Source organism: Alligator mississippiensis, chromosome 9 (assembly GCF_030867095.1).
Source record: "Alligator mississippiensis isolate rAllMis1 chromosome 9, rAllMis1, whole genome shotgun sequence".
Taxonomy (NCBI): domain Eukaryota; kingdom Metazoa; phylum Chordata; order Crocodylia; family Alligatoridae; genus Alligator; species Alligator mississippiensis.
In genome coordinates, this window is record NC_081832.1 from 44,501,523 (window position 1) to 44,528,253 (window position 26,731).

Here is a 26,731-nt window from a genome sequence, read left to right on the forward strand (position 1 = left end):
CATACCTTCAGCTCAGGCCTTCTTTCCATCCTGGCTATGAGAGCCTTCTCCAGTGTTCCTTCTGGGACAGCTTTACTGTGCTGCTTCATCTTGATAAGCCAAGGCAGTAGGATCTATGTATAAGCTCTCTAGGGTGGGAAGTGAAAGTCTTTGCTTCTAGTTCTGGCTGCGGCTGCCTTAATGGGTCTCCCTGGGCAAGATGCTGCTACTTTGTGCCTCAGTTTTCCATCCTGAAAAAAGGGAAGTTCCAGGGTTATTTCCCTTACCCATTCCACAGGGTTGCTGTGTGATGCTTAACGTGTTAAGTAGATGGGTCAACAGTGTAGTGGTTAGAGCACAGGGGTTAGGTCAGTCAGCTGCCAGTTTATGTTCTTGGTTCAACTATTTACTTTCTATTTGACCTGGAACAAGTCACTTCCAATCTATTTGGGCAACCAGGTTAGTCCCTGTCTGTTGAGAGATATCTGCACCATGCCTAGCACCATAGGGCACAGTCAGTGCTCTGACTTGTAACTAACAATGATAATCATGTCTCCGTCTTTGCATTTCACCATGATTATGTCTCCTCCCTGCCTTTCCCTTTGCAGCAAGGTGTGGGGTTGGAGATGCTGTGCCAGCTGGGTGTGTATAATCAGTTTCCCCTGCTTTTAGCATCAGTGGCTTAGCTTGCACTGGAGATTCATTCACCTTCATATCCCAGCCTCCCTTTGCAGAAGCAGCAAGCATGTGATGCAGCAGGCAATGCCAGAAGGATTGCGATGCCACTATGAAAGCCAGTGGAGAGAAGGGAAAGCTGCTCCATGGAAATGCAGAAGTTGTTGCTCATTAGCCAAGGAGGGAAGTGAAAGCCACTGGAAAGACAAAGGGACCTGTTCACTCTCATCTATCTGAACATGTTCCTCGCTGCACAGGCCCTTCTGATAATGCACCTTGGCCTTAGCACGCTTTTTGCCTTCAAGGCTCAGGCAGAGAACATGCCAGTTTCTTACATGCAGCAATCACATTATTTGTTAGGACAGCCAGCCCTGCTTTACCTTCCTGCACTTCATGCCTTAGTCAGACGCAGACTCCGTGCTTTAGGAAGCTACCTCTCCACCATGCTTTCATACTCCCTTTCTGTTGCCTTAGCAGTAATGTCTCTTTGCCTGCTGGGCAGGATTCTTCTGATGCATTTGGCCTAACGAGGGTGATGGATTTTCTGGGCATTGCTTACCAAGTTGCTGTTGACTGTTCACAGAAGAGCAGGCCTAGAAGCTGGGCGATGTAGACTGATGTCCATATTCCAGCTGTGATTGCAGTCTGATACGTAAGCGGAAGGCAAACCCCGCTCATGAAGCAGTGCTACAAAAGGGATGGAAGTTATAGCCCTGTTCTCAGCTCCCGCTGATCCACGGAGAAGGGGCCAGGTTTCTCTCGCAACAACATGCTAAGCTCACACAGTTGCAGATGTTACCTACAATCATAAAATCATCCTGAATCACCTGCTAAGTGACTTGGGCCATAGACCAAGCTGTTACATTGGCATTATTATTATTATTTAGATTTTTATGACTCAGAAATCCTTTGGAACCAATAGCAAATGGGTTTGAGCAAGATCAGAATGCATTTCCCCTTCCCCATTCCACCCGTGTCAAGTTTCCCTAGGCCAATGGTGATTGGCATAAAAGGCAATTTCCTTTGGGCCATCTGAAAGTGTGTTTCACTCTCATCGCATGTCACCTTATCTATAGAGGGATAAATCCAGGTGCACAGCAGGCTCTAAGCAACGTCCACTGTACCTTAGCATGACGTATTGATGCAAGCTGTCCTCCATACTAACCAGCCTTTGCCATGTCTTGTCTTGACCATAGCTTTCAGCACCTGCAGTGAAGGCAACAAAAGCAGCATGGAGCACTGCAACTGGAGTCACAATACCACTGACTTGTTTCATAACCTTGTCCCATTACTTCCTGCAGGTCTCTCTATCCCTTTCTTAGCCTGTTACTGTATAACCACAGCAGCACACAGAGAATGAGCTATCCATGAAAGAAGAATGACTCAGTTTCATAGTTGGTAGGGTCGGAAGGGACCTAAGAAGATCATCTAGTCCGACCCCCTGCCGTGGCAGGAAAGAGTACTGGGGTCAAACGACCCCAGCCAGATGTTCATCCAGCCTTTTTTTAAAGACCCCAAAGGGTAGGAGCCAGCACCACTTCTTTTGGAAGCTGATTCCAAGTCCTAGCCGTCCTGACAGTGAAATAGCACCTCCTAATGTCTAGCCTGAAACTACCCTCCGCTAGCTTGTGTCCATTGTTCCTTGTAACTCCCGGGAGTCCTCGGGGGAACAGGGACTCTCCCAATGCCTGCTGGTCCCCCTTGACTAGTTTGTAGACTGCCACTAGATCCCCTCTCAGCCTTCTCTTTTGGAGGCTGAACACGTTCAAGTCCCTCAGCCTCTTCTCGTAGGGCCTGCCCTGCTGACCCCTGATCATGCAGGTGGTCCTCCTTTGGACCCTCTCCATATTGGCCACATCCCTCCTGAAGTGCGGCACCCAGAACTAGACGCAGTACACCAGCTGCAGCCTGACCAGTGTCGCATAGAGGGGGAGGATCACCTCCTTGGACCTGCCTGAGATGCATCTGTGGATGCATGACAAGGTGTGGTTGGCCTTCCTCCCCAGGTGCATTACCCTGCACTTGTCAGTGTTGAACTCCATCCTGTTCTCGTCGGCCCACCCCTGTAACCTGTCTAGATCTGCTTGCAGCCTGTTCCTTCCTACTAGCGTGCCCACATCCCCCCACATCTTAGTGTCATCTGTGATTTTGAACAGGGTGCTTTCTACCTCTTGCCCAAGTCACTGATGAAGATGTTGAATAGTGCGGGCCCGAGGACCGAGCCCTGGGGAACCCCACTGCCCACATCCCTCCAGGTCAAATAAGACTCCTAGATGTTTTAGCTGAGAGGACCAACTAGTAGAGACCTTGTAGTTGTATGAAGCTTATTTTTTCTCCTCTTGCTCTGGGACACAGGATTTTGTGGGGCAGGGACCATTTACCTTCAGTAGGGCCATGACCTGACATCTCTTGATGCTAGTGCTAATGAAATAGCTAATGATGGTAATAACTGTCTCACCTGACATGATGCATTACTTTGCAACTGGATTTGCCCTATGTGTAACAACATCTTATACTTGTATGTTATCCTTCATTTGAGGACCCTAAAGTGCTTTACAAAGAGTCAAGAGCATATCCCCACAGTATGCTCTTGAAGAGGGGTAGTGCCATTTTCTCTGCTTCTCAAGACACAGAGGGGACTTGCCCAAGTAACTCTGGGAATAGAGAAGAGAACCCATGTCCCCTGACACTCAGACCCCTGCCTTAGCCACAGCACAGTCCATCTCTAGCAAATATCTTGGGAAGCCCATTTCCTGTGATGAACAGCAGCTGATGCCCACATCCTCTCTCAATAGCCTGCCCTCTCAGTCTAATTTTTCCTTTTCCACACCTGACTCATGACCAAGATGGAGAAGGTCTTGGCTCCACCTCTCCCCACAACCACAAAGCTGCTTCCCAGCACCACTGAGTTGGCACAGGGGGTTGACCTCAGATGCTGCTGAGCTTGTACAACAAACGACCACACTCTCCTTCCCCACCTCCAGCATGGACCATTACAATGTGGTAGCCAGTCACAGCTAAAAGGGGTGTCTCTCAGGCATGAAGCTGTCTACAAAGTCTCTTTTATGAGGGGATTTATGGGTCAGCTCCTGCTAGGTCTAAATGCTCTTTCTAAATTCCCAGAGCTTCACATCCTCCAAAGGACCTGGTGAGAAACCTGCTTTGAAGCAGCACATGGCCATTCGCTATCACAAAACTAGATTTACCAATTCACAGTCTTAAAGTAAATTTGTTTTACTGAACATACAGCTACCCAAACTTACTTGTTAAGAAAGTGCTCCTGTTTCTAAGCACTCATTTTTACTTGTCTTGACAGAACACGTCTAAATACAGTTATCTGTGGCATGTTAATTTTATTGTTTTGCAAGAACAAGTGGCATGCGCTAGATGTTCAAACTCTAGGCTAGTTCAGACTCTAGCTAGTAAATATTCCCAAGTGAGACAGCTTTTTAACAAAACTACTTATATGCTTAAATACTTGTTGATTTAACAAGTGGTGGCATTTATTTCTTGGAACACTGCTGCATTTCCTGCCATGGGCTCAGGGAAACTAATGTGTTTGACTCCACTGGAAAAAGCCTGCATGGTTATTGTGAGACTGGTAGGAAGTACTCGTGCAGCAAAGAGCTATGAGTGTATGGAAAGTGTCACCTGAAAGAGGGAGGAATAACCTTGCTGCAGCTGCTTGTTAGAATGAAAGGAAGAAAGAAATGCTATAAGAATGCTGTAATTCTGGCTGGCTAGGACCTAATCCAACCCTTTGGTGTAGTCAGTGTAGTCTACACATGCGCTTTAGCTTATTTTAATGCACATTAAAGCAACACAAAATGCTCTTTAGCTTATAAGCATTAAAAATAGGTTAATGTACAATTTTCCAGTACCTCAAAATGGAGGTACTGGATTTAATATGCACTACCTAAAGTGCATTAATTCAATGTGTAGATGTGCACAGTAAGAGCCTTTTCATTGACTTTGCTAGGATTGGGTCAGGCCCTTGGAATATATGGCCAAAGGGGAGGGCAGTTACAAAGGACTCAGAAACAAATTTATAATTCTGCTATGTAAAGTAGGAAGCCGCATTGGATCCAAGCAGGGTGGAAAAAGATCAAAGGCAAAGCAGTGAACATTCATGGGTTATACACCTTTTAGATTGGCGGTGCCTTTTTCTGGAATTCAGCATTCACTTAGCACAATGTGTCCACTTAGGATGGGACCTTTACCATGTTCAGGGTAGACCTAATTTTACTCTTGCTAATGCCAGTGGCCACCCACTGACTTGAGAGATAACAATGTTCTAGGCTTGCACTGACTGCTTTTAAAATTTCACCAATAATTTCCAATACCACTTGGCCTCCATTTATACAAGGAATGTAGTGCAGATTCCATCTTCAAGCACAAGTGGTCGATTCTTCCACAAGGTCCCCACCACCAACAACTATACATGAATTTCCAAGGATGCTGTTAGTTTGATTGTCCACCTGCTACCTGTAAAACTCTAGTGATCAATTCTTGTACAGTTTAGGACTCCTGAAGAACTATAATAAACCCAGACTTAACACAGTATATATTTTGCAGAACATGTGTTATACAGTTAACGTAACATACGCATTTTGGGGGAAAAAAACGTCGATTGCTCTATTTGTACTGGCAAACAGTTACAGATCTTTCATTTATTTTTAGTCTGCTAATAAAAAATAAAAACAAAGCAAAACAAACTCCCCCACAAAAACACCCCAAACCATTATTACCAAGAAGGCAAACTTCAGAGGATGCCATGATACAAGGAGCGACGTATCCAAAAGGGACAGTTGCTGTTTTGTTGTTCTCGGACTGCATGCAACGGAAATGGACAGAAATAACAGAGATGTAAATCATGACACAAAACATGCATTCATTTTATTCACAAAACAGCCTGGATCGCTAAAACATTACAAACAGCATTTCAATTTAATGATGGAGAGAGAGCTGGAAAGACGGGGATTGAAACAGAAGAGAAATATCAGTTTTCATAACTGCTTGAAGCGCAGGTCCTGCAATATTTTTTATTTTTCTTTTAACTTCAGTAAGTTTACAAAAATGGTTTCTATAAGTAAACCGTTGCAATTAGGATTTTTTCTGTATGCAGTATTTCTTGTTCTATATTAATAAACTAACAATGTCTTTTTTTTTTAAGACTGCCCATTTTATAGCCATTTTTCTTTTATCTTTAATACCAAACTTCTTGCTGGTTAAACTTACATATGTGAATGGTTAGGAAAAGGGAAACTACATTGCTTTAAACATATTCTCATTTATAAACATGAAGTTGAGGCATTCTAGAAACTATCCACTCTATTGTAGGATGGGAAATAATCAAATAAAAAGTATAAATGAGGGTGTAATTAAACAACTGTGCTAAATTACAGTAGTGCTTATTAGTAACTAGATTTTAAAAGGTTACTGTAAATTTACATTCCCTACACAAGAACTGCATCTTTCACACATAAACAACATCAACACCAAAACACAGAAAGAAACTGATTGTCCATACTCTGTCTATTAAGTCTTGGTACTTTACAGATCCATTGTAATTTTTTTTTATTTGAAAAGCAGTTAAATGTTTTACTAGGACTTGAAGATGTTAAACAAACGCAAAAAAAAATATAAAAACAGGAATGAAATTTGCGAGAAAATATTTTTGGTTCTAAAGAGACACAGGTGCATCCATTCATTTCAGCCAAAAAATTCCTTGCCTGAGACAACACAAGCAAGCAGTGACATTGCACTTGGATGACAGAGCTTTGGAATTCTCATTCCTACTGAAACCATCTGAATGCAGCTCCTGTAGGAAGCATCACCTTCTGGAAAGAAAGAGAGAAAAGAGAACAGGGACACACGTTAGGTCAACTCTATGGGAGACATGCACAAGCAGAGCTGGCCATACAGAGGCCTCCTCTTCACACACCTCTGTTGCCTTTAGACTGTCCTTCTTGGGCTGATCCTGAAAACCTTCACACACATTATCAGTCCCTTTACTGCTCCAACAGGAAATTCCAGTAAAAGTCCCCCCCCAGCCTAGTACAGAAGGGACTACAGGATCTGACTGATCCATCACACGGGTGGGTTTCTTTGGTCATATCTATTGACCGCTAAGGCTGCCACGTTTACGCTACTGCATGGCCCAAGAGGTATTAACAGACTGTATAATATAATCAATTGGGAAGATGGTTTAAGGCACCAGAGTAAAAGCAATGTATGACAACCTACAATCATATGGAGTATACAGTCTGCCCCTGAAATGTAAGGGTTTTGTTATTCTACACCTCATTTGTCCTGCCCAGGAGATTTTTTAGCAGCTGCAGCCTTTGTGGGCAGGCGGAGAAAGTCAATGCAAAAGGAGAAAATCTACATAGGACTTGATAAATAAATACCTGCCTTGTTATCAGGGAGGGGGAGCAGAAATATCCTAATCCAAGGGTTCACAAACCCCCCACCACCTTGAACACGTGCCTCTGGAAATACAATGCAGTATTCTTCCCTTGCAGCTCCTGTTTCAGGCAGTCAGCTAGCCACTCCCTTGCTGGCTGTAATGATCTCACACTGCTCCCTAAGCCACCCCATTGTCTGTCTGCAGATTAGGGCACAAAGGGATCCACCAACGGCTAAGGCGCTCTGAGTGCTACGTGGTACCATGGGAAACGCACTCCAGCCTCTGTGCTCCTGCACTAAACTGCTTTGCGTTCATTATCAAGAGGCCCACCACCCAGGAAGGCTCCATGCAAAGCTGGTGTACAGAACACAAGTTCTTTGCTGTGCCTGACACGTCCTGGGCATTCCCCAGGCAGGATCCAGGGAGGGGCTCACATTTGAGCCAATGCACCCCATCCTGAGCCAAAATTTGAAACTTGGCTAAGATGTTAAGCTCCTTGATCCTTGTATTGAAGCAGCCAGACAGAGATAACCTGAGTTCCAAAGGGGCTGAGCACCCACCTAATCTTTGTCAGAAAATGTTACAAATCATAATTACATGGCTTTGTAGAGTTGGAAGACAGTATAGGGTACCGTGCATAGTAGCCACATGGATGTGGGGTTGGCATATGTTAACACAGTCTAAAACATGCAGCCTACTTTAGCCCAGGAGAGTAAATCCAATGGGAGCTGCAGAAACTCGGCACCTTTTGAAAAAACAGCTGTTTCTATTTGGTGCTGGAATACAGATTCAGGAGCCCAGTAGCAGACACCCAGATTTGAGAATTTGCCCTCAAGATCCTTGCTCCAGAATTGGTCTTACAAGATTCTGGGTGACTCTGACTGTCACCGCTGCCAATGGATGAGTCAAAACAGAATCAGGCACTCCATCCTTGCTCTGGTCAAGTCCTACAGATCTCAAGTGGCATTTGTTTTCTGTGTGGCTTCATTAACAGCTTTGGGATTGGGTCCAGTGCGCAAAAGGCTCAGTACTTTAATGGTGGGCAAACATTCTGGGCCAGAGGCCTCCTGTTCTATTCTAGCAGGTCTGGCATAGCCTTGAGCCTTGTCTACACTTGGAAATGCACTTGTTGCTGACAGCCCTACTCAGAACAAGGTTCACCTGCACTATCTGAACCACTGCTCTATCCAGTTCCCCCTTTGCAGGAAAACTGGCCATAACTGCTCCTTTTCTCAGCAAGGGGTAAATTCCCTAGTGAGGACTCATCCTCTATAGGCTCTGAAAAAATTAAAAAGTGTAAAGGCAGGAAAATTAAGAGTTAATCCATGCCTGCTCCACTGAATAGGCACAGATTTCTTAACAATCAGTTGAGCTAGTAACTAAAGCCAATCCCTTGTGTTCTGCATCAGACTTGTCTTAAAGAGCATGTTGTTCAAAACCTACATCTCTGATGCATCTTTTAAACGGTTCCTTAGAAAGTGAGACTCAGGTGACATCTATTAATTAATGTTCTCTTTTCAAACGAACAGCTCTTTTACCAAGCACATACCCTCAGCTTCCCTGCACAGCTACTGCATGCTTCTGTCCACTGACAAAATTCAACAAGAGAAAAGGAGGCTTGTTTTGAACAGCTATTACTCGGCTTTCAACATGGGTCAGGCCTTAACCCTTGTTTCCTGCTGTGTGAAGCTACAGAGTTAGTTTGTGATATGGATAAACGGCTGCTCCAGGCTGAGCTGAGTCCCAACAAACTTGCTTCACTCAGGGTCTGTCTGACCCAGGGCTGCTAAACTGTTTTTATTCTTAAGAAAGGAAGCATGCCAGCCTGGGAAAAAGATCTCTCCCCTACCCACAAGGGCTCATATTAGAAGGGTTTCACTTGAGAGATCAGAAAAAAAAGCAAAAAAAAAAGGAGCCACAGAGAATGCTTGCTCCTGAAAGGGCATCTGGAAAAACAGCTCTGCAATTGTTCCAGCAGTCCACTCGCTGTTCCAGACACAATAGAACAACCTCCTACTTCCCCCGTGTCTGATGTAGATTACAATGTCCAGCTTCCACCAAGTCGGATACAGAAGAGGAAGGGCAGCCTTTCCAGCACGGCTGGTATGGCAAGGTAACTTTCTTTACAAAGCTCCCCTAGCCTCATGCTGACTGTTGAGTCTGCCCCAAACCTCCCCTTCATTTCAGGCCATTAAAAAACAGGCAATGGTGGAGTGCTTTGGTAAAACAGCTGACTGGAATAAGAAAGCCAGATCCTGAGATGGCACAAATTAGCCATGGAAAAAACCTTTGAGGGCACCTGATCCAGCCCCAACAAACAATCTGTGCTTTGAATCACTGTTCAGCAATCCTGCATTTAAATGATAATGCTTAGCACTTCCTATCAGATGGCAACCTGCTTTGCCAGAGCACAGGAGCACAATCACGCACATCTCAGAGGGGAGCCACCTTCTCCAAGATCAGCCAGAGAATCAGGATTAGAACCCAAGTGCCTACCTCTGGATCAGCCCCTTTCCCTCTTGAGTGCTGCCCACCTAGCTATCCCTGATCACACCCCAGGCCAGGCTCAGAAGATGGCCTCTTGTCAGTGCAGCCCCTTTCATTTACAAAGATCGCTGCAAAGCCTGAAAACTACAGCCACCCTACACCACTCAGAAACACAACAGGGGTTTCCTGAGAAAAGAAGGAAGAATGTATTCATTAAACCAAAGGAGGTGGTTGGGGCTGGCAGGAATCAATCATCCATGCTACGATTTAGCAAGGGCAGTAGGGACAATGCCTCTGATCTGGCAACCAAAAGTGGTCAGGGCCTTTGGTTTACATTTATCATTGGCAACACCTCCAAAAACGAAGTGCCCCTTGAACACCCATGTCCACTGGCTCCATGATATTTAGGAAGAAAAGTGCTGCTTATAGAGGGCCCCACAACTGTGTTGCCGATTGCTGCTCATCAAACTCAAACCTCAGGAGATGCCACCATGTCACTGCACACAGAGTCAACCCTAGGGGTGTGCAGGACCTGAGGCATATCAGCCTGTGTGGGGGCTGGCAAGCGGCTGGAGTGCGGAGCAGGGGGACATGGGGGTGGTGAGCGAAGCGTGGAGCCGGGAGGGGGCTGGCAAGCAGCCAGAGAGCGAAGATGGTGTCATGTGGCAGCCGTGCACAGTGGTGGCACCCTCAGCACAGGGTGCGGGGCCCCCCAAAACGCGGGGCCTGGGGCAGTCACCCCGATTTGCCCCCAAGGGACGGTTCTGACTGCATGAGGGAGAATAACTGAAATAAGGAGATGCCACTTCTTAGCCCTGTTTAGACAGTCAGCTAAGTGAACTGAAATATAAACAACTTGTAATCTTCCTACTGTGATGTGAAGGCACAACCACATGTGATACACAGCAAGAGAGGGGACTGCTTTTCCAAAACTGATGTGGAAAGATCTGCTCACAATGGCAGGTGGCAGCCACAATGTAAGAGACCAAGAGCATCTTGTGCTGGGGGCTGCCTGCCATAAAGGCCAAGAAAACTAACCAAAGCCAGATGCACTTACTAGACCATGGAACCCACCATTAGGGGAGGGTTTAGGTGGTGATGGGGAGGGAGTGCAGGAGGTGGGGGGTGGGATGACAGGAACCAAACATACCAGTTAAATCCCTCCCCTCTGGTTCCTGCAAGTTGAAGGCAGTCTCAGATATTTCAGGAAAACTGCAAAATACTGCAGCCACCTCCAGGTGAGGTGAGTGACCAATGGTAAGACAGGCTAGCATGGAGCACCTTTCTGCAACCATCTCCTTCTGCAGCCAGCTCTTCTGTGTCAAACGCATCCAACTTGATCCAAGCCCTCATAAAACGATGGGCAGACCTATCTGGCCTGGAAGAATCCAGCACATTCTCTTCTCTTTCCCTCTTTACAACCAAGAGGAAGCAGCAGCCTTGGAAAACTAACTTATTTTTCTAGTGAAGGGTTTCCCTGAAACCCAGTGGGGCGTGACATTTTCCACAAAATACTCCAGGGCCTTCCTAGCACTGTGGGAGTGCTAGGTCCTGTCCTACACACGAGGAAGCACCAAGAAATATATTAAGAGGTACTGTCTTTTAATGAGGACACAGGGGATAGGCTCTTTACCCATTCATGTATCATATGGGCCATGGCTGGACTCTGTCCCCTTCCTCTGGAACACAAGATACAGAGCAGGGATGTCCATCAGACACAGATGTGGAATGGATGGACCAATACTCTTAGCTGGTCTGGCTATTCCTGTGTTGCCAGGAGTGGTCAGTTGCATAGCCGCCTGCTCATTCATCTTGCTAATCTCCTGCTGCTGGAGCTGGATCCCAAGGAAACCACTCTAATAATATTAATCAACAAACAGAACTGATGGTGTTGGCCCAGGAAAGAGGCTTGGCACTGTTTGATGAGAACCAGTGCCCTTGGCATCCCTGGACTGTCCAAATAGCAAGGTAGGCATGAAACAGCCTATCCTTCAAGTATTTCAGCAAGGTGGAGAATGCCAAAGTGTCAGCTACTGATGAGCAAGCCATTCTTGGGCGCCTATACAGAAGTGCAGAGGTAGATTCAACAAAATTCCAGTGCATCAGAGCAGACTCAATTAATTGAGTCTTCTGGAGCATGGCAATTACCGCACCCCAGCAGCCTCCTGTGTCTCGTATTTCAGCATTTCCGAGCTTCAAAATGGTGGCAGGGCAGTTAAACTAAAGTTTGTCAAACAAGCTTTAATTCAAGCACCACTGCCACAATTTTGAAGCACAGGGACGCTGATACATGGGATGAGGCAGAACTTTTTAATTAGAGTGGCTCTTTGAGCCACTTTAATTAAGCGCCACCCAACCCCACCCCTGGAGCAGGTGTAAAAGTGCCCCTTGTGCCTGAGCGCTTCACATTGAGCCTGTATGTTTCAAAGAGCCTCAGGGCTGCTCCCATTTTGGTCCATCTGAGTTGTGTGTGCAAACACTCCCCTACATGTTTTAGCCCTAGTAAGAGTGTCTTTACATGTGCTCTGGGGTGGAGGGCAGGGACATTTTAATTAGAATGTGTCTTGGGACCCACTCTAATTAAAGCACCTGCAGCATCTTGTGTACTCAGTGTCCTGCACTTCAAAATAACAGAGGGAGCATTTTAACTAAAGTTTGTTTGGTGAGTTTTAGTTAAAGAGCCCCGCCACCATTTTGAAGCATGGGGACACTGAATACGTGTGACACAGAGGCTGCTAGAGCATGCTAATTAGCATGCTCCAGCAGATTCGATTGAGTCTGCTCCAACACGTGCTACTTAGCATGCATCGGAGCAGGCACTGGGCATGTGTGTAGGTGCCCTAAGTGTGCAAGTGTCTGCATGAACAAGGTTACTTGTCTCTCTGCAGATGCTGTTCTGGGGGGTTGACTGTCCTCTCGCCTGCTTCAGAAGGGAAATTCACACTCTGCAAGAGAACCTGGGGGAGCAGCTCAGTAGAATCTTCCTCCCTGATAGGCAAGGGCACACAAGTCAGATCCCAAGATTATGCCCTGGGTAGAAGTTTGGGGGCCCTGCAGGGACTGGAATCTATGCTCTAGAGTCTGCATAAATGTTGGGCAAAGGCAACTTGACATTCAGGTGTGCAAGGAATTTCCCAGAAGCCTGAACAGGGAGGATTGAGCTGTATTTTCCTTGAGTGACTGTAAGGGATACCACACAGAGGACCTAGATACAAGAGCAGCATCCTGGGTGTGAATACAGTTGAGGCCAGCAAATATAGCAGTTCTGGTGCCTTTTCAGCACTAGAGAAAAAGCATAAGGAGAGCCTTTCCCCAGTGTTGTATGTACCCTGGCTGTTAGATGATTTATGACAGTCTGGGTCCATGTGCATGGTGGTTAATGCACAAATGTTCAGGCCATGCTCAGAAGCAGAACACCGAGGGTCAGGTATCCAGGTTCTAGCCATATTAGTCCAGAGGCAAAAGGAATCAGAACTCATGGCAAAAGGGTGCCTGTTGCCCAAAAGCTTGCAAATAAAGATTTTTTTCTGCATAAATCTAGTTGAACACCAAGGGTAGCATTCTATTCTTTCCTGGTTGTCTAAATAGCCATTTTTTGGTCATCCACAGGGCATTTTTGATATTTATGGTCATGGGGTAATTCTATTCCTGGACATTTGAATGATGTGAGATATGTGAATGTGCTGAATCTGCATGTCTGAATCTAAAGTTATTTTCTGTTGAATCTGCTAATGCTAATGCATGTATAGTTTTACTTTTAAGTTCACAATCTATTCTGTGCCTGCCAGTCTGGCAGCACTCTTTCCCACACTTGTGGCTGAAGCCATTAGTTTACGAATGCCTTGGACAAACATAACAGATGACTACATGGTAAAGTCAAACAAGCATGTGCAGCAGCAGTCATAGTCTGTATGCACACCATTTGTGGAGGTGTAGACTTAAGGAACCTGAAAATGTAGTTATCCAGAATAAATGACTACCAGACTTAGCTCTGGGAACCAAAAAGGGATGTGTGTGCATGCCTGTCCCCACCCCTCCCTCTTTTGCCCTTAGGGCTCAGTAGCTAGGGCACTCACCTGGGATACTAGATGTCCTGGGTTCTCGGCCCCGCACTCACCCAGAGGGGATTTAAAACAAGGCCTTTCTGCTTTCCAGTACACGCTCTAATTACAGGTCAGGCAAGGGCACTCCACTGGAATGATGGGTAACAACCAGTCTTTCCCCCATCTGAGTGAGGGGGACAAAAACCCAGCCTTCAAGTTCTCAGAGGAGTGCCCTAGCCACCCAGCTATTTATTGTGCAATATGGAAGTCTCACTCATACATTTTGCTTCTGCCACTCTGTATACATATGTATGTAGTTAGCTATGTCTCCAGGAGTAGACTACACCTGGGCATGATAAGTACCAAAAATACTCTGTAAATGACCAAAGAATGGCAACTTAGGTGATCAGGAGAGAAAGGAATGCCTCCCACCCCCCAGAACAGGCAGAAACTAACTGGCATCTACTATTGGTCTGATGGATCCGCAGAACTGCTTATCTGTTCCTGGGTAACCAGGCTAATAAGTCCTCCTACCTCCAGGTTTTTGCCAGGTTATTCCAAAATGCTTTTGCACTATGAAAAACCTGTCCCACAATTCTCAGCTTTGGCACAAGCAGTTGAAAGAGATGTGAAATCCACCCAGATTGTCCTATGATACATGGATACAAACACAGTAGACAATAGGGTAGATATGAACAAGCCAATATAATTAACACTTGCTTGAGCACGGAACAAGGCACAAGGCTGTTGCATGGACAAACTGGAACATCCTATTAGCAATCCCGTCGAACATTTTTGATCCTGGTTAACATGGTTTGGTCTATCTCTGGCATATTCATAGATGTAGTCTATGGTGTTTCCAGAGAGCTGCACTGCACTAAGAGAAAGGGCACGCACACAATGCGGACTGAATAACAGGCCTTGGTTAATGAGAAGAGACAGTGCCTGGCACCCAGCAGGATTGTACCACAGCTGGCTTTCTGCACTTGCTTATGGGCAATAAATAACCCATCCCTTCTACACTTAAAATACATCTGGTTTTTCTGGGGAAATTTATCTTGTAAGTTGACAAGTAACCCCACGGCACAAGCATTGTTTCCCAACAATTTCTGCAATTTGCAGTCAAATCACTGGGGGAGGCAAAAGAGCAATTGGAAAAAAGATGCTTTTGTGCTAGTTACATGTCTCATCAGCACCACCAAGAACAAGTGCTGTTTGGGAAAAAGGATGAGAGTTAACCTTCTCGTGCTGGCCTGGATTTCCTGAAGAAATGTCCCTCGCAAAACCAGATGACATTCAAAGGACCTGTTAGCCGACACCTCTGCACACATGTGCCTGAACTACTCTAGCAACACCCTCTTTGAAAGTATTTGTTAAGATTCTTCCATTGTAACCGCAAGGAGCAGATTTTCACTGCCCAGTGTTGAAGATATTCATGGCTTGGGCAGTCCTGCTTGGTAAACCCCAGCTACTTCACACTTCCAATGATCTACAGATCTGCATCTAAATGCACTGTACTATTGTACATGGGGGGAAGGCAAATTCATCTTAATGGAGCCAAGACTGGTGCAACTGTATTTGAAGTCCTGCAGTGGGCAGAGCTGAAACAAACAACCATGGGTAGAGATGAAGCCTGGTGACTCTATTTCCATTTACTGGAGGGATGGATGCAATGAGCTTTTTGGCTTTCACCCTTACAGCTGCAGTGCCTTGGGTTCTGTCCTGCAGAACCTTCATTATTGAGATGCTAACAGATGCCAGTTCCTCAGGCTGCTTGGTGAGCAGATAAAGGTTAATACCAGTGCTGGGAGTTGTGTATCTTATGCCACCATAATTTTTAATTTTATCATCTTACTGCCTGACTTCTACATCAGTACAGTGTACATGGCTCACTCCTTTGTCTGGAAGCTCTTCTTGCTGTTCACTGTCAACAAAAATCTTCTTACACCTCACCCTCTCTTTAGCATGGACTTATGCCATCAGTGCTATCCTTGTCTCAGCACCATGGCATGGCTTGCCTTATGAAAAGCAACGTATCTGATGCCAAGAGCTGGGTGACACTCAAGGAAGTTATCTTGGAAGATGAGCTTCATCCCTTCTCTCTCCCTTCCCCCCCGCCCTTCCAAGGACACTTTTGTCCAGAGTGTAAGGATGGCTCATGAGCTCTACTCTACCACAGAGGGGTCAGGCAAATGGGGGAAGGCAGCCCTACCCTGGGTGTGGATAGTAGCAAGTACTCTCCTGAAGAGCTAGGACAGTGCCCACTGGTGCATTCACACAGCAAGGGACTCCCTTCAATTTCAGCTGTTCCCTAAAGGGGGGACCCAGGTGGCTCTGAAGAATCCTTTTGCCAGAAGCTCCACAGGGTCCCCAAGGCCGGCTTTACAGATAAAGCTCACTAGGTACACGCTAGAGACCATAGAGGCTTCAGCACTCCTCTGTGACACATATGCAGGGTCCAACACTGTTACTTTCACCACAGCAAGCAAGAGAAGTCAGAACTATCAGAAGCTGTGGAATCAGGGAAATCAAATGCTGGAAACACAGCTGCCACTCCAGGCTCTGAAATGCCGGACTTGCAAGGCCTCCAGACAAAGGAGCTACCCTGACCCAGGGCAGGCAAATTCATTCCTAGTGCAAGTGGAGCCCAGATTTATACCTGGGTAGGTGATGCCACTGCCAAAGGCCTAAGGTTGCAGGAGGCCTCCTCCATTGCCAGCATTCAACCTGAACTGAGAAAAATGCATTTGTAGCCTATTCATTGGCCCCATTCTGATTAATGATGAAAACTCCCACCCACCTACAAAAGCTGCATGTGCTCAGCAAATGCTCAGCACTGCTAAGGATCAGGTCCTATATACAGAGAGAGGGTGACATGTGATTAGAAGTAAGCAGATCCTAGATACATCTACTGAGCAAGTTAGTGCCAAACATTGAGTCCCAACTCACTGCACGTCCCAGAGCAGGGAACCCACACCTGGGACCTCGAGCTGCACTAGATAAATGTTGACTTTTATCACTGTTTTTCAGGACTGTTCAAATACATTATGTGAAGAGATTTCAGGCACTGGGCCAATCCCTAGCCCTCTGCCATGACTACTCCTGTGACTATTTGCCATTCAGCTTGCATGACTTGTCACCTGAGGGCAGATAAGCAATGCCTTTATGCTGCGCCTGGGACCACCACTGAGGCACACCCTCCTGCCCACTTGCTCCTTCTTTTCCAGCATCAAATCCCAGAAATGAAATGATATAACCACCTTAGAGTGTCTCTGACCATGTGCCAAGAACTATGTCCAAGGCAGAGAACTCAAGAGTGGTGCTGAGGTGTGAACTCGGGTTTGTTCTCCGCCAGCTACATTGCCTCATTTCCAGGATCTGGCACATACTGGGCAGGAGTCAAAGGGTGGCCTTCTCGGTCCTAAGCATAGCATAAAGGCAGTGTAGTCAAGACTTAAATCACATGGTATTGTTTCTGTTTCCTAACTGAGATGGCAGAAACTTTCCTAAAACAGGTGAATGAGGTTTCAAGACAAGTATGTGTTGCACCTGCCATGAGAGAATTGCTTTCGACAGACAATCACATTCAAGAGTGGGAAAAAGGAGGGAAAAAATGAATACAAATGGTTGTGGATTGCACCAAACTGGGCTGGTAGATCATTCTTTTTTAGTGTTTGGCCTATTTGCTCATTGATCTCAAAAATAGCCAAGTTCACAGAGGAAGGAAATATCATAGAATCATAGAAAGAAGGACCAGAAGGGACCTGTAAGATCATCAAGTCCAGTCCCCTGCCATGGGCAGGAGGTAATTGGGCTCAAATGAGCTCAACAAGGTATTTGTCCAGCCTCCTCTTAAAGACTTCAAGAGATGGCGACTGCACCACCTCTGCTGGAAGTGTGTTCCAGATTCTAGTTACCCAAAATAAGTTTTTCCTTATGTCCAGCCAAAATAGTTAACAAAATACAGTTAACAAAAAATAAGGTGAGGCTGAAAAGATAGTCAATGCAACACAAAGGCCTCTTGAATCTGTCATCAAGAGTAATCTTTGGACAAAGCATCTTTTCCTAGCTATCACTAGCAGTGGAGGCTCAAGTACTGAGGCACAGAAACCACTCCTGCTACATCATCAACATCTCCATTTGGAAGAGGAATTACTGCCACCTTCAGATGGTGCTACTGAGCCAAGAAAAATGAGCAGAAAATTGCATTCTGAAGGAATTTATCTGTCTAATGAAGCACTTTGGCCAACAGTGACAGATGGATTTGGTGGAGCCATAATCACTCATAAAGCCTGTCTAAACATGGGTGATTTCCCAAATCTGTCTGATAGCATAGAGAAGATGAAGTCTAAGAATAGACTATTTTAATAAGAAAGGAGAGAAACAATGAAAGTGCCAAAAACCAAAGGAATTGGGGAGTGCCTGTAGTCTTCATCTCCCCCCAGCTTCAGCGGCTGGAAGAATATAAAGGATCACCTTAAAAAGTGGAAGACTGCATCCCCTATTGGCAGACCATTCAAGTATAGCCCTTGTCTTCTGTCAAGTTCAAGATGAACACAGCTTCTGGGATGACATGATGAAAAGAGTGGCTGTACATACATTTGAGGATCTGCTGTATTTTGATAATTCTGTAGCACCCTAAAGGATGGAAACTTACTTGAGATTTTAGAGCCAATAACATATCAACTGTCAATTCACTTCTACAGGCACATCAAGGTGCACCAAGATTTCTTAATGAGTTACAAGCCCTGTATCTAAACATTCCTGCAAAATCACTCAGAAAGGAAAGGGATCCATCCTTATAGGGACCCCAACCCATATAAATTAAAAGCCCCAAAATCCCAGTCAGTCACAGAGCAGGAAACAAATCAAATGGGTGAGTACTACATGGGTTTCCCATGCTATTTAACTTCCATATAACTCTCATAATGCAGGGGGGAAAAAAAACCTTCCTCAACCTACTGTGAGCTGTGGAATCTATTGACCTGCTTTAGGACTCTTCCGAAGAGCTGAACTTTTTTTCCCCGTCTCCCTTTTTCCAGATCACTGAATCAGCAAATTAGAACAAGAATATAATTTAGCAATACAGCAGTTTTTGAAAGACATTGGTCCCCCTATGTCCACCGCCCAAATAGATTTTTTTTCCCCCTTCACTATTCATTCAGATCTGATGCTAATTGAAAACTTTGAACGTGGTTAAGAAAACAGCAAGTTATCTCTTTTGGAAGACGTCAGAGATTGCATAATACCCTCGCAACATGGTACAATATTTTTCTGCCTCCATGGAGACTGTGATGTTTTTAACCTTCAGCAACTTCATGGGAGCAGTCTTCAGGTGGAGGAGGAGAAAGGCACATACAGATTGCTGGCTGATCACTACCAAAACCTGAATGTGGATTAAATGGAATTTACAGGGAACTTTGTTCAGAGATCTCAGCCTATCCAAGTGTGGCCACTGATCCACAGCAGAAAACAATCACTCACAATTTAGCTATTTCTGCTCAGGACTGTGCTAGCAGGGAGAATCAATTCCTCAGTATCCACTCAGTTCTTCGAGGCCAAGGTTGCATCCCTAATATGCAAGGGAAATACAAGACCCAATATACAAGATCCATTATTGTTGCTACCCATATCATTTTTATGCTAGGGCTTGGAAGATATTATAAGAGGTATGCACATTCCTATGGAAGCAAAAATAACCTAAGGAAAAGAAAGCCTCCTGGCCCAAAAGAATGCTTCTGTGAGAAAGGTTTCCTAGAATTTCAAATTTGAGAAAGCTGGTGGACAGAGGGTAACCTACCCCCTGCATCAGCAACACAGCAAATCCAGTACTGGGGTTGAGCTCTTACAAACAGGCAGACCAAAAGGAGGAGCAAAAAGTGCACCAAAAAGACTCCATCCTTATATCCTATTGTCATTGATCCTTCCTCCCTGACAGGAGTGACCAGCCTGCAGTGTGAATGGCCGCACACATGTGGTATTAATAGTAAAGCACTACAGTTCATTACTATGTCATGTCTGGAACATGCTCAGAGGCACTTCACATAATCTAACCTGAAGTGCACTGGGAACAGGTGGGTTCTTACCTTGATCCACAAAGCCCTTGTTGACTTTCAGAAGTATCTGATAAGGCAGTCCATGTTACCTTGCATATGGCCTCTAAATGAATCACATAACTCCCCTGCACTGTCATTCTTTCAGGAACCAGTTTCCTAAGCCAAGCTGAAATGTTGGTGTAGCTTTTCTTCAAGGCCGCACACTGCTGTCCTGGCTCTCACAAACTTGCCACTGATTTGAGAGTAAAGTCTTAAAGCCTGACCCTGCAACGTGCACAGCATCCTTACGACTCACTGAATTCAGCTGGAGCTGGAAGTTACTAGCATCTGATGACAGGGTCTATCCTGATTTTGATTACTCCAGTGCAAATCTAGAATAGATATTTATTCTTTGGTGCATTTGTACTGGAATATTCAAGATCAGGATCTGGTCCCTGAAAAAACATAGCCTGCCTTAACACTTGGCACTTTTACCAAACAAAGTGGCTGTCCCTGATGACTTCACTAACTTTCATAACCTTAGTCCTTAACAGTTGTCCTATGGTGCTCTCATTTGCTCAAGAATTAAAAGCCTCTTCTTTATTCCCTTTCAGAATAAGAAGCAAATTAATGAATTCCATTAGCATGAGCTTTAACAGTCAATAGTGACTGATCACGGCGGGTTAAGCTCCACAAAACCAACCCTAAAAAATCAAAGATTGAAGGCCAAAACCAAAACACACTGAGGTCCATGGAAAGCCTCCTCATTGACTTGATCATATTATGGGTCAGGCCGTCAGGCCCCTTAGCAGTTTGATTCACTTACCAGTTTAAAAACGGTTACCAAGCAATGGCTAATTTGGCAGGTGAAAATCTGACTGCTAGTATTATGTAGCAAATGGGCATTATAACTCAGAGGGGCCCCTCCAGGAGTCAGTAAGAGGGATAAAAATACTCTGCCAAGGGTTGTACTCATCATGGCAAGATCTATTTCACCTCTAACTACTAACTGGAATGTGGTGGAGAAACATGAGGGGAAAACTACCCATCTGCATGTGATGCTAAATGTGAGAAGCATTACCAACAAAGTAAAAAGGACCCGGTATTTTATTATCTAGATCAGCTTCCAAACAAAACATTGCGTCCCAAGAGGAAGGGTGGTATGTCGGACTAGACCCAGTTACCTCCAGTGCTGCAGAAGGCTTCTTTTTGAGTTCCTCACATTTTCGGAATTTGCAAATCTGATGGCCAGTTTTGCGATTCCTACAACTGCTGCACTGCTCGCAGTTTATCCGTCTTCGGCATGGAGGGCACATGCCACATCTTTTCCGTTTCTTTTTCCCAGAATTGATGGCAGATGCCAATTCATTCTGCATTGGATACTCTGCCAAGCCAGCCATATGGAGCGCACTCTCTGCCAGAAATACTCCAGCAGGGGTCATAATGAAAAGGCCTGGGTTTATGGGAAAAGCCCCCAGGTAAGGAAAATCAGAGGGGCTGTTCATTGTCTCTGCAGCTGAGACCGCTTCCATGTCAGAGATACCGGTCCCGTGGTCAGTCGGTAGAGGAATGTGCTCCTGTACCGCTCTTTTGAGCATATCTGTAGACTGAGCAAACTGTTGTAGGCTGTTCTGTCCTTCTGAGGAGATTTCTGTCGCTCTGTCTGATTTGCTCAGCATATTAGAGATGTTTTTGTGCTTTGAGGTAGAATTACTTTTATCCACAGTTGCTTCATTGCCATTAGTTAAGGGGGTGCCTTTCTCTGAATGTTCACTTACCGAGCTGGTGCTGCCAAAAGTGGAGTAGTGGGAGAGTGGACGGGACTTCTTAAGACTTTTATTCAAAGGTTCACTTATTATCCCACTTTTGTTTCTCCTCTCAGAGTTGACAGGGGGATGAGAGTCATCTTGGTTATTTTTTTCCAACATGTCTGGTTTGTTCCCAGTATCTTGATGGGAGCCAGGATTGGACATGGTGTTAAAAAAACCCCAAAAACAAAACAAAAACCCCCGAACCCCACTTGCAGTGGCAACAAACAAACAAACCAACCACCGAAAAATTATATAATGAGAATAAACAGAGGGAATCCTTCCACGGCTGCTGCAAGGGTCTTCAGTGCAATTTCAGTGCAATGACATAGTCTGCTGCTCTGATACAAAACATACGACTCTGGAAGTAGAAAATAATAGGCAGTTAGTACTGGCAAGTGCAAACATGCTTTCCAAAGAAGCTCTTCCTCCCCCTGCACTGAAAATCTCAGTTCTGTTAGCAAAGAAACTAGGGAGGAATGGGCCTCGATTCCAAACAGCTCCTCTGGTCTTTAAAGTTTAAAAGGTCAAGATAAATATTAAAGGCTCTAAAAAGAAAGTCCCAGCCCATGACCATCATGGTCCATTAAACCTCCAGGATCTTGGTTCTCATCAACCACCAGTGGAAATCAGGATAACCCCATAGAAGTCATATCCACTGCTCTCACTGACGTAATGGGTGAGCAACAGGTCCTTGAGGAAGCTGCAGTCACCTTTGCGCTTCCCTGAAGTCAGGGCTGCTAGCTTTGTCTGTGGCGTAAAATAGAGCAGTCGATTCTCTGGTCAGCAATGGGGAAATCATCAGACTCCTCACAACACTGCACCAAGGCCAAGTTGTTGCAAGAAAGAACATGGGAGTCATGAGGGTATCTAATTGATTTCCCCCATTAATGTGAACCTATTTTCATGGTGTACCCAGTCTAGGTAAGGACTGAACGTCATTTCAGCTGGTATTTCCAGCCTGTTTCTCTCCCCTGCCCCTTTGTTAACCCAGCACTGCTGCTCTCCATGCTCCTGAGGTTGGATGAGAGGATGCTTAGCTTTAGTTTTATGAATGAGTGTTGCTTACTGAAATTCAGTTTGGAACAGCCCACCCGGGGCTCTAGCACAAAGCCTGAAGGTCAGGTTCATAATAGGCTAACAATGTTGCTTCATTTAAAGGTTTGCAAAATGCTACGTGAAGGGATGGTGAGGCTTCCTAAAGCCTCTTGGACCTAACTCTGATCTCTGTTTTTCCTGTGCAGTGCCACAGGACCTGCCCCTCTACAAATAACTGAAGAAGCAAACTGGATGGTCATAGGAGGAGACACCGAGGTCTGTGACTGCAACCCATCCTACACAAGTAAATATGTTGGTGCAGGTCCACTCATTAGCGTAGAATTCATGGCCACACACACCCACACACAACAAAGCCAGAGTAATCAGGCTTTAGCTGAGAAAAGCTGCAAGGCTTAAGGGCACGGAGCCCATCCCCCACACAGAGCGAGCAGGCTGCAGGGCTTCTCAGCAATTCCTTCCTGACTACAGCTCCAGTCCATGAGCTGGTAACCAGCTTCCAAAAGAGCCATAGCCACTGCACAGGCACAAGCAGGAATTGCCACCACCACCACTAGCTTTCCAGAGGCTCCTTCACACAGGCCTACCAGCTTGGAGCCCATCTTCTTCCTGCACGAGGACGTGAAGATCTCCTGCACAGTTGCTCTGCCCACCCCTACATTCACAACATGGCTGTCATGGGACTTTGCTTCACAAAAGGTAATGGGCAGACTTTCCCTGCCCTACCCATCTGGAGCCATGCTGTAGCATCTCTTCTCTGTTGCAGCAACGAGCCCAGATTACTTCCAGGAGATAATCATTGGCACACTCCTCCTGACTTTTATCAATCCATCATTCTTCCCTTTCTTGCAGATATTCTTCAATTAACACATCCTATTCAAAAGGTCTGCACTGCAAGACTAAACTAGTGTATCTATCTCTGTCCTTGGGGCCTACAGAAGAGAGATCAAGTTTGCAAACTCTCAATAACTCAAGTCTTACACAGTATACAACCCTTCCGTCAATATATAACTACATGGGCACTGTGATACCAGCTCAAAAGCTGAATATTTATCTCGCCATGGCCAGATCAGTGTACTGGGAAGCCACAGTGTAGGAACAGGAAGACATCCCAGTTCACCCTGATAAGGGAAATGGCTTGACTGATAAGAGAAGCGTTCCTACCACTGCACTAGTATCACTTTCTTCAGCTCTCATGTATTATAATTTATCATGCATCGATGCAGATTCTGCGTTTTCAGCCTGCAGGGTGCAAAAATGGGTGAAGGGTCATGACCATGTTGCCGTTCTCATGCTGGTAAGTGGCTGGGCAGATCCTGTCTAGACAGAAGCGGGGTCTTGACTTGGAAACAGGGTTCACAATATGGGAAAGGCTGAGATATGGGATACTTATAAAGTTACAGGGGCTATGGGACAAATTCAGATAAGCAGGTGGGATGCCCATGGAAGACTGTGGGATGCTTGGTGGCGATAAAGACAGCAGCGAGAGCTAGCTAGAAGGCGCATATAGGGGATAATGTACAGTGACTTGCCCTGGTCTGTCAGAGTCCATGCACAAAACTCTAACAAGAACTACTGGAGGCAGCGGGGCCCCAAGTTTCTTTTAAGCAGCACTCTGGTGTGACACACCTTTATTACAAAAATGCCAGGCACTGAAGCAATCTGGGGCCGGGAGAGGGGGCGCAGCAGGAAAGGCATCTAACAAGAGGATGTGAGATAAAGCAGCCCAGCCTCCTTATCTAACACCCTCCTGCTACTGCTTTTCCTGCTGCCCCTCCTCTCTTCCGCCCCCTCCGCATGGAGGTCCCACTTGTTCTGCTCACCTACCGGCTGTATAGCTGGCAGCCAACTCCAAATTTACGCCCAAACTTGACATTCTAACAGTTGCTTTGAGTCACACACAACCCAAATGCACATGAATGCACATGTCCAGGCCTGGATGTCTGCACTGGAGACAGAAGCCAACATAGGGTATCCAGTGCCACCATGGTTATCCTAAGACCATTCCCAAGAAACAAGCCCTGTCGACTCACTCCCACTCCATACATGTTGAGACTGGTCCCCATCAGAGCCATGCCAGGTTCTGAGGAACATGTCTGAGACCCAGAGTCTGGCAGTGCTTCAAGAAACCAACCAGAAAGCAACTACACTACATCTTTTGGCAAGCATTCAGTGACTGTCTCAGGCATGGGCAGACAAATCTAGCATTGGCAAAAGGAGGCGCTGTGTCACTGGAGTGGTCCTGACTACTTACAGCCCCAACAAATTAGGCCCAAGGATTCACACAACCCTATCATACATCATGTACGACCCTGCGTCCTAGAAGTGCCCAAGTGCTGGTGGCTTGGAGCTTTTTTTTTCCTGGTGCAAAGCCCACATAAAAGAATCTGCAGACCACCTGTGAGGCCATCAGCGGATCCTTGATGCCAAACAGAGTGGGAGGTGGGTGACTACTATACTGTTGCAAAGCTGATGCCATGCAGCTCTCGCAACAATCTTCTCCCCTTCCTGGGCATCCAAGGGGTCTTGCCAGAGCTCTCAGGGCATGGTGGTCTCTCTGCACTCTTTCTCTGCCAGAATAGCAAAACCAGGCCTGTCTGGGAGTTTCCAAGATTTATTATGGCCCTGACCTTGCTCAGCTGTGTCAGAATACAGACTGTTCCATAGCTGTGTGCAATATAGCTACAGATCTACAGGCAGATTGTTGCAGTTATGCCACGGCCAGTCAGGAACGCCATAAAAATGGGAACTGATTTATTCCCAAAGATGCCTGTTGCTGCTGCTTATCTGGAAAGCACATACTCCCACTGAATATGGAATGGATTCCCCCCTGTCATCCACAGCATGGCAGACCCAGTCCCTGCTGGGCATCCAAGTTCCTCAGGAATAGGCAATTCGTAGCTCTTACAATCGGGTGGCTACAACCCCTGCTGAGCTCAGAAGCTGAACGTCTTTGGATAATTAGGAAGGCTCCATAATTAGGATAACGGACTGGCCAGCAGGCTGTTCCAATTAAGCAGCTTCTTCTCTATAGCCAGCCACCTCTGGGGCACAACATGGCAGGTGCAGCAGTGAGGTGGAACAGTTCGGACCCACAAGTGCATATGAAATGCACATGTATCTGAAACTGATATGGCAATGTAGGGATGTAGAATGCAATTACCTGGCTTGGAACTTTGCCAGGACATGAAGCCTCATACTCCAACATTTGTAAGTAATGCCCTGGGATTTTTAATGACTGTCTAGGGTCAGAACTGGTGGTTTTACAAACTTGTCATTGAACCTGGGGATTTCTAAACTTGACAGGTGCAATTTAGTAAAAAAAATTCAGCAACTCCTCCCCCCAGCCCCCTCAAAACCCAGATGTTTTCTTTCCAGTGTGTCCACGTTCTGGAAGCAGGCACAAGGGCACAGATGAGCTGACTCAGCAGAAACCTAAGGGCTTGTGCACAGCAGTGAATCAGTCCTCGATTTACGGGCGTGTTCAGCTCACATTTCTCTCCCATTTGTAGTCTTAAGGAGTTTAAGCTGCAAATGACATTGCTAGGACACCTTTCCAGATTCCTGAAGTTTCCTCTTATTAAAATCTTGGGATGTGAATCTTGCCTGAATATCTTGTTAGAAAGAGTCAGAATTAAATTTGTCATGGCAAGGGAAGATCTTTGAAAGTTGAAGTAGTGGTGGCCAAAAAATTAGCTACTTTTAAGATGGAGCTTGATTGCTTGATGAAAGGCATTATATGATGTGGTTGCCTGTGATAGCAGGGGACAATATGATGACCCAGGCGACTTCCTCCAGACCTCTGTTCCTAAAATAAAGAAAGCCTGTTCTGTATATTCTAAAGTGATCAGGTTATAAAGCACATTTCCAGTGTATGAAAAGGATGCCATATAGAGAGAGGTCAGACAGGCTGCAAACAGAGGTCGCCTTTGTGCTGCCATCAATTTTATCGCTGTACAAAGTGAAGCACACTGATGTTGATGCCATTTGACATGCCACAAATGCCTGAATTTGTGGCTGTGACAAAAGGCAGTATTAATTTGTGTCGCTATTTTGTGGCAGATGTCTGTGTGTTTTCAGTCAGAAGAGCACAGGCAGCCCAGAGCTTACCTGGGAGCACCAGCCTGGGCATCCTCATCTGCAGAAACATCTCCAAGCTGGAATCCCCAGGTGTACGTGCTCTACAGGCAGTGAACCCCAGGTCCCCCACTTGCAGAGGCAAGTCCAGGAATCAGACTC

The 26,731-nt window shown here is 45.7% G+C and overlaps 1 protein-coding gene across 5 annotated transcripts in view; it reads right to left on the reverse strand.

The window, feature by feature from the left end:
• Window positions 1-5,525: 5,525 nt before the first annotated feature.
• CXXC5 (CXXC finger protein 5) overlaps window positions 5,526-26,731 on the reverse strand; it is a 98,491-nt gene continuing 77,285 nt past the window's right edge. For all 5 annotated transcript variants that reach the window (XM_059733429.1, XM_059733431.1, XM_059733433.1 and 2 more), the window contains 2 exons: window positions 20,813-21,797; window positions 5,526-6,494 (listed from right to left, as the gene is read on the reverse strand). In XM_059733429.1, the coding sequence (XP_059589412.1) occupies window positions 6,450-6,494; window positions 20,813-21,601 (834 nt within the window). In that variant the 5' untranslated portion in view covers window positions 21,602-21,797 and the 3' untranslated portion in view covers window positions 5,526-6,449. The remainder of the gene's footprint in view (window positions 6,495-20,812; window positions 21,798-26,731) is intronic.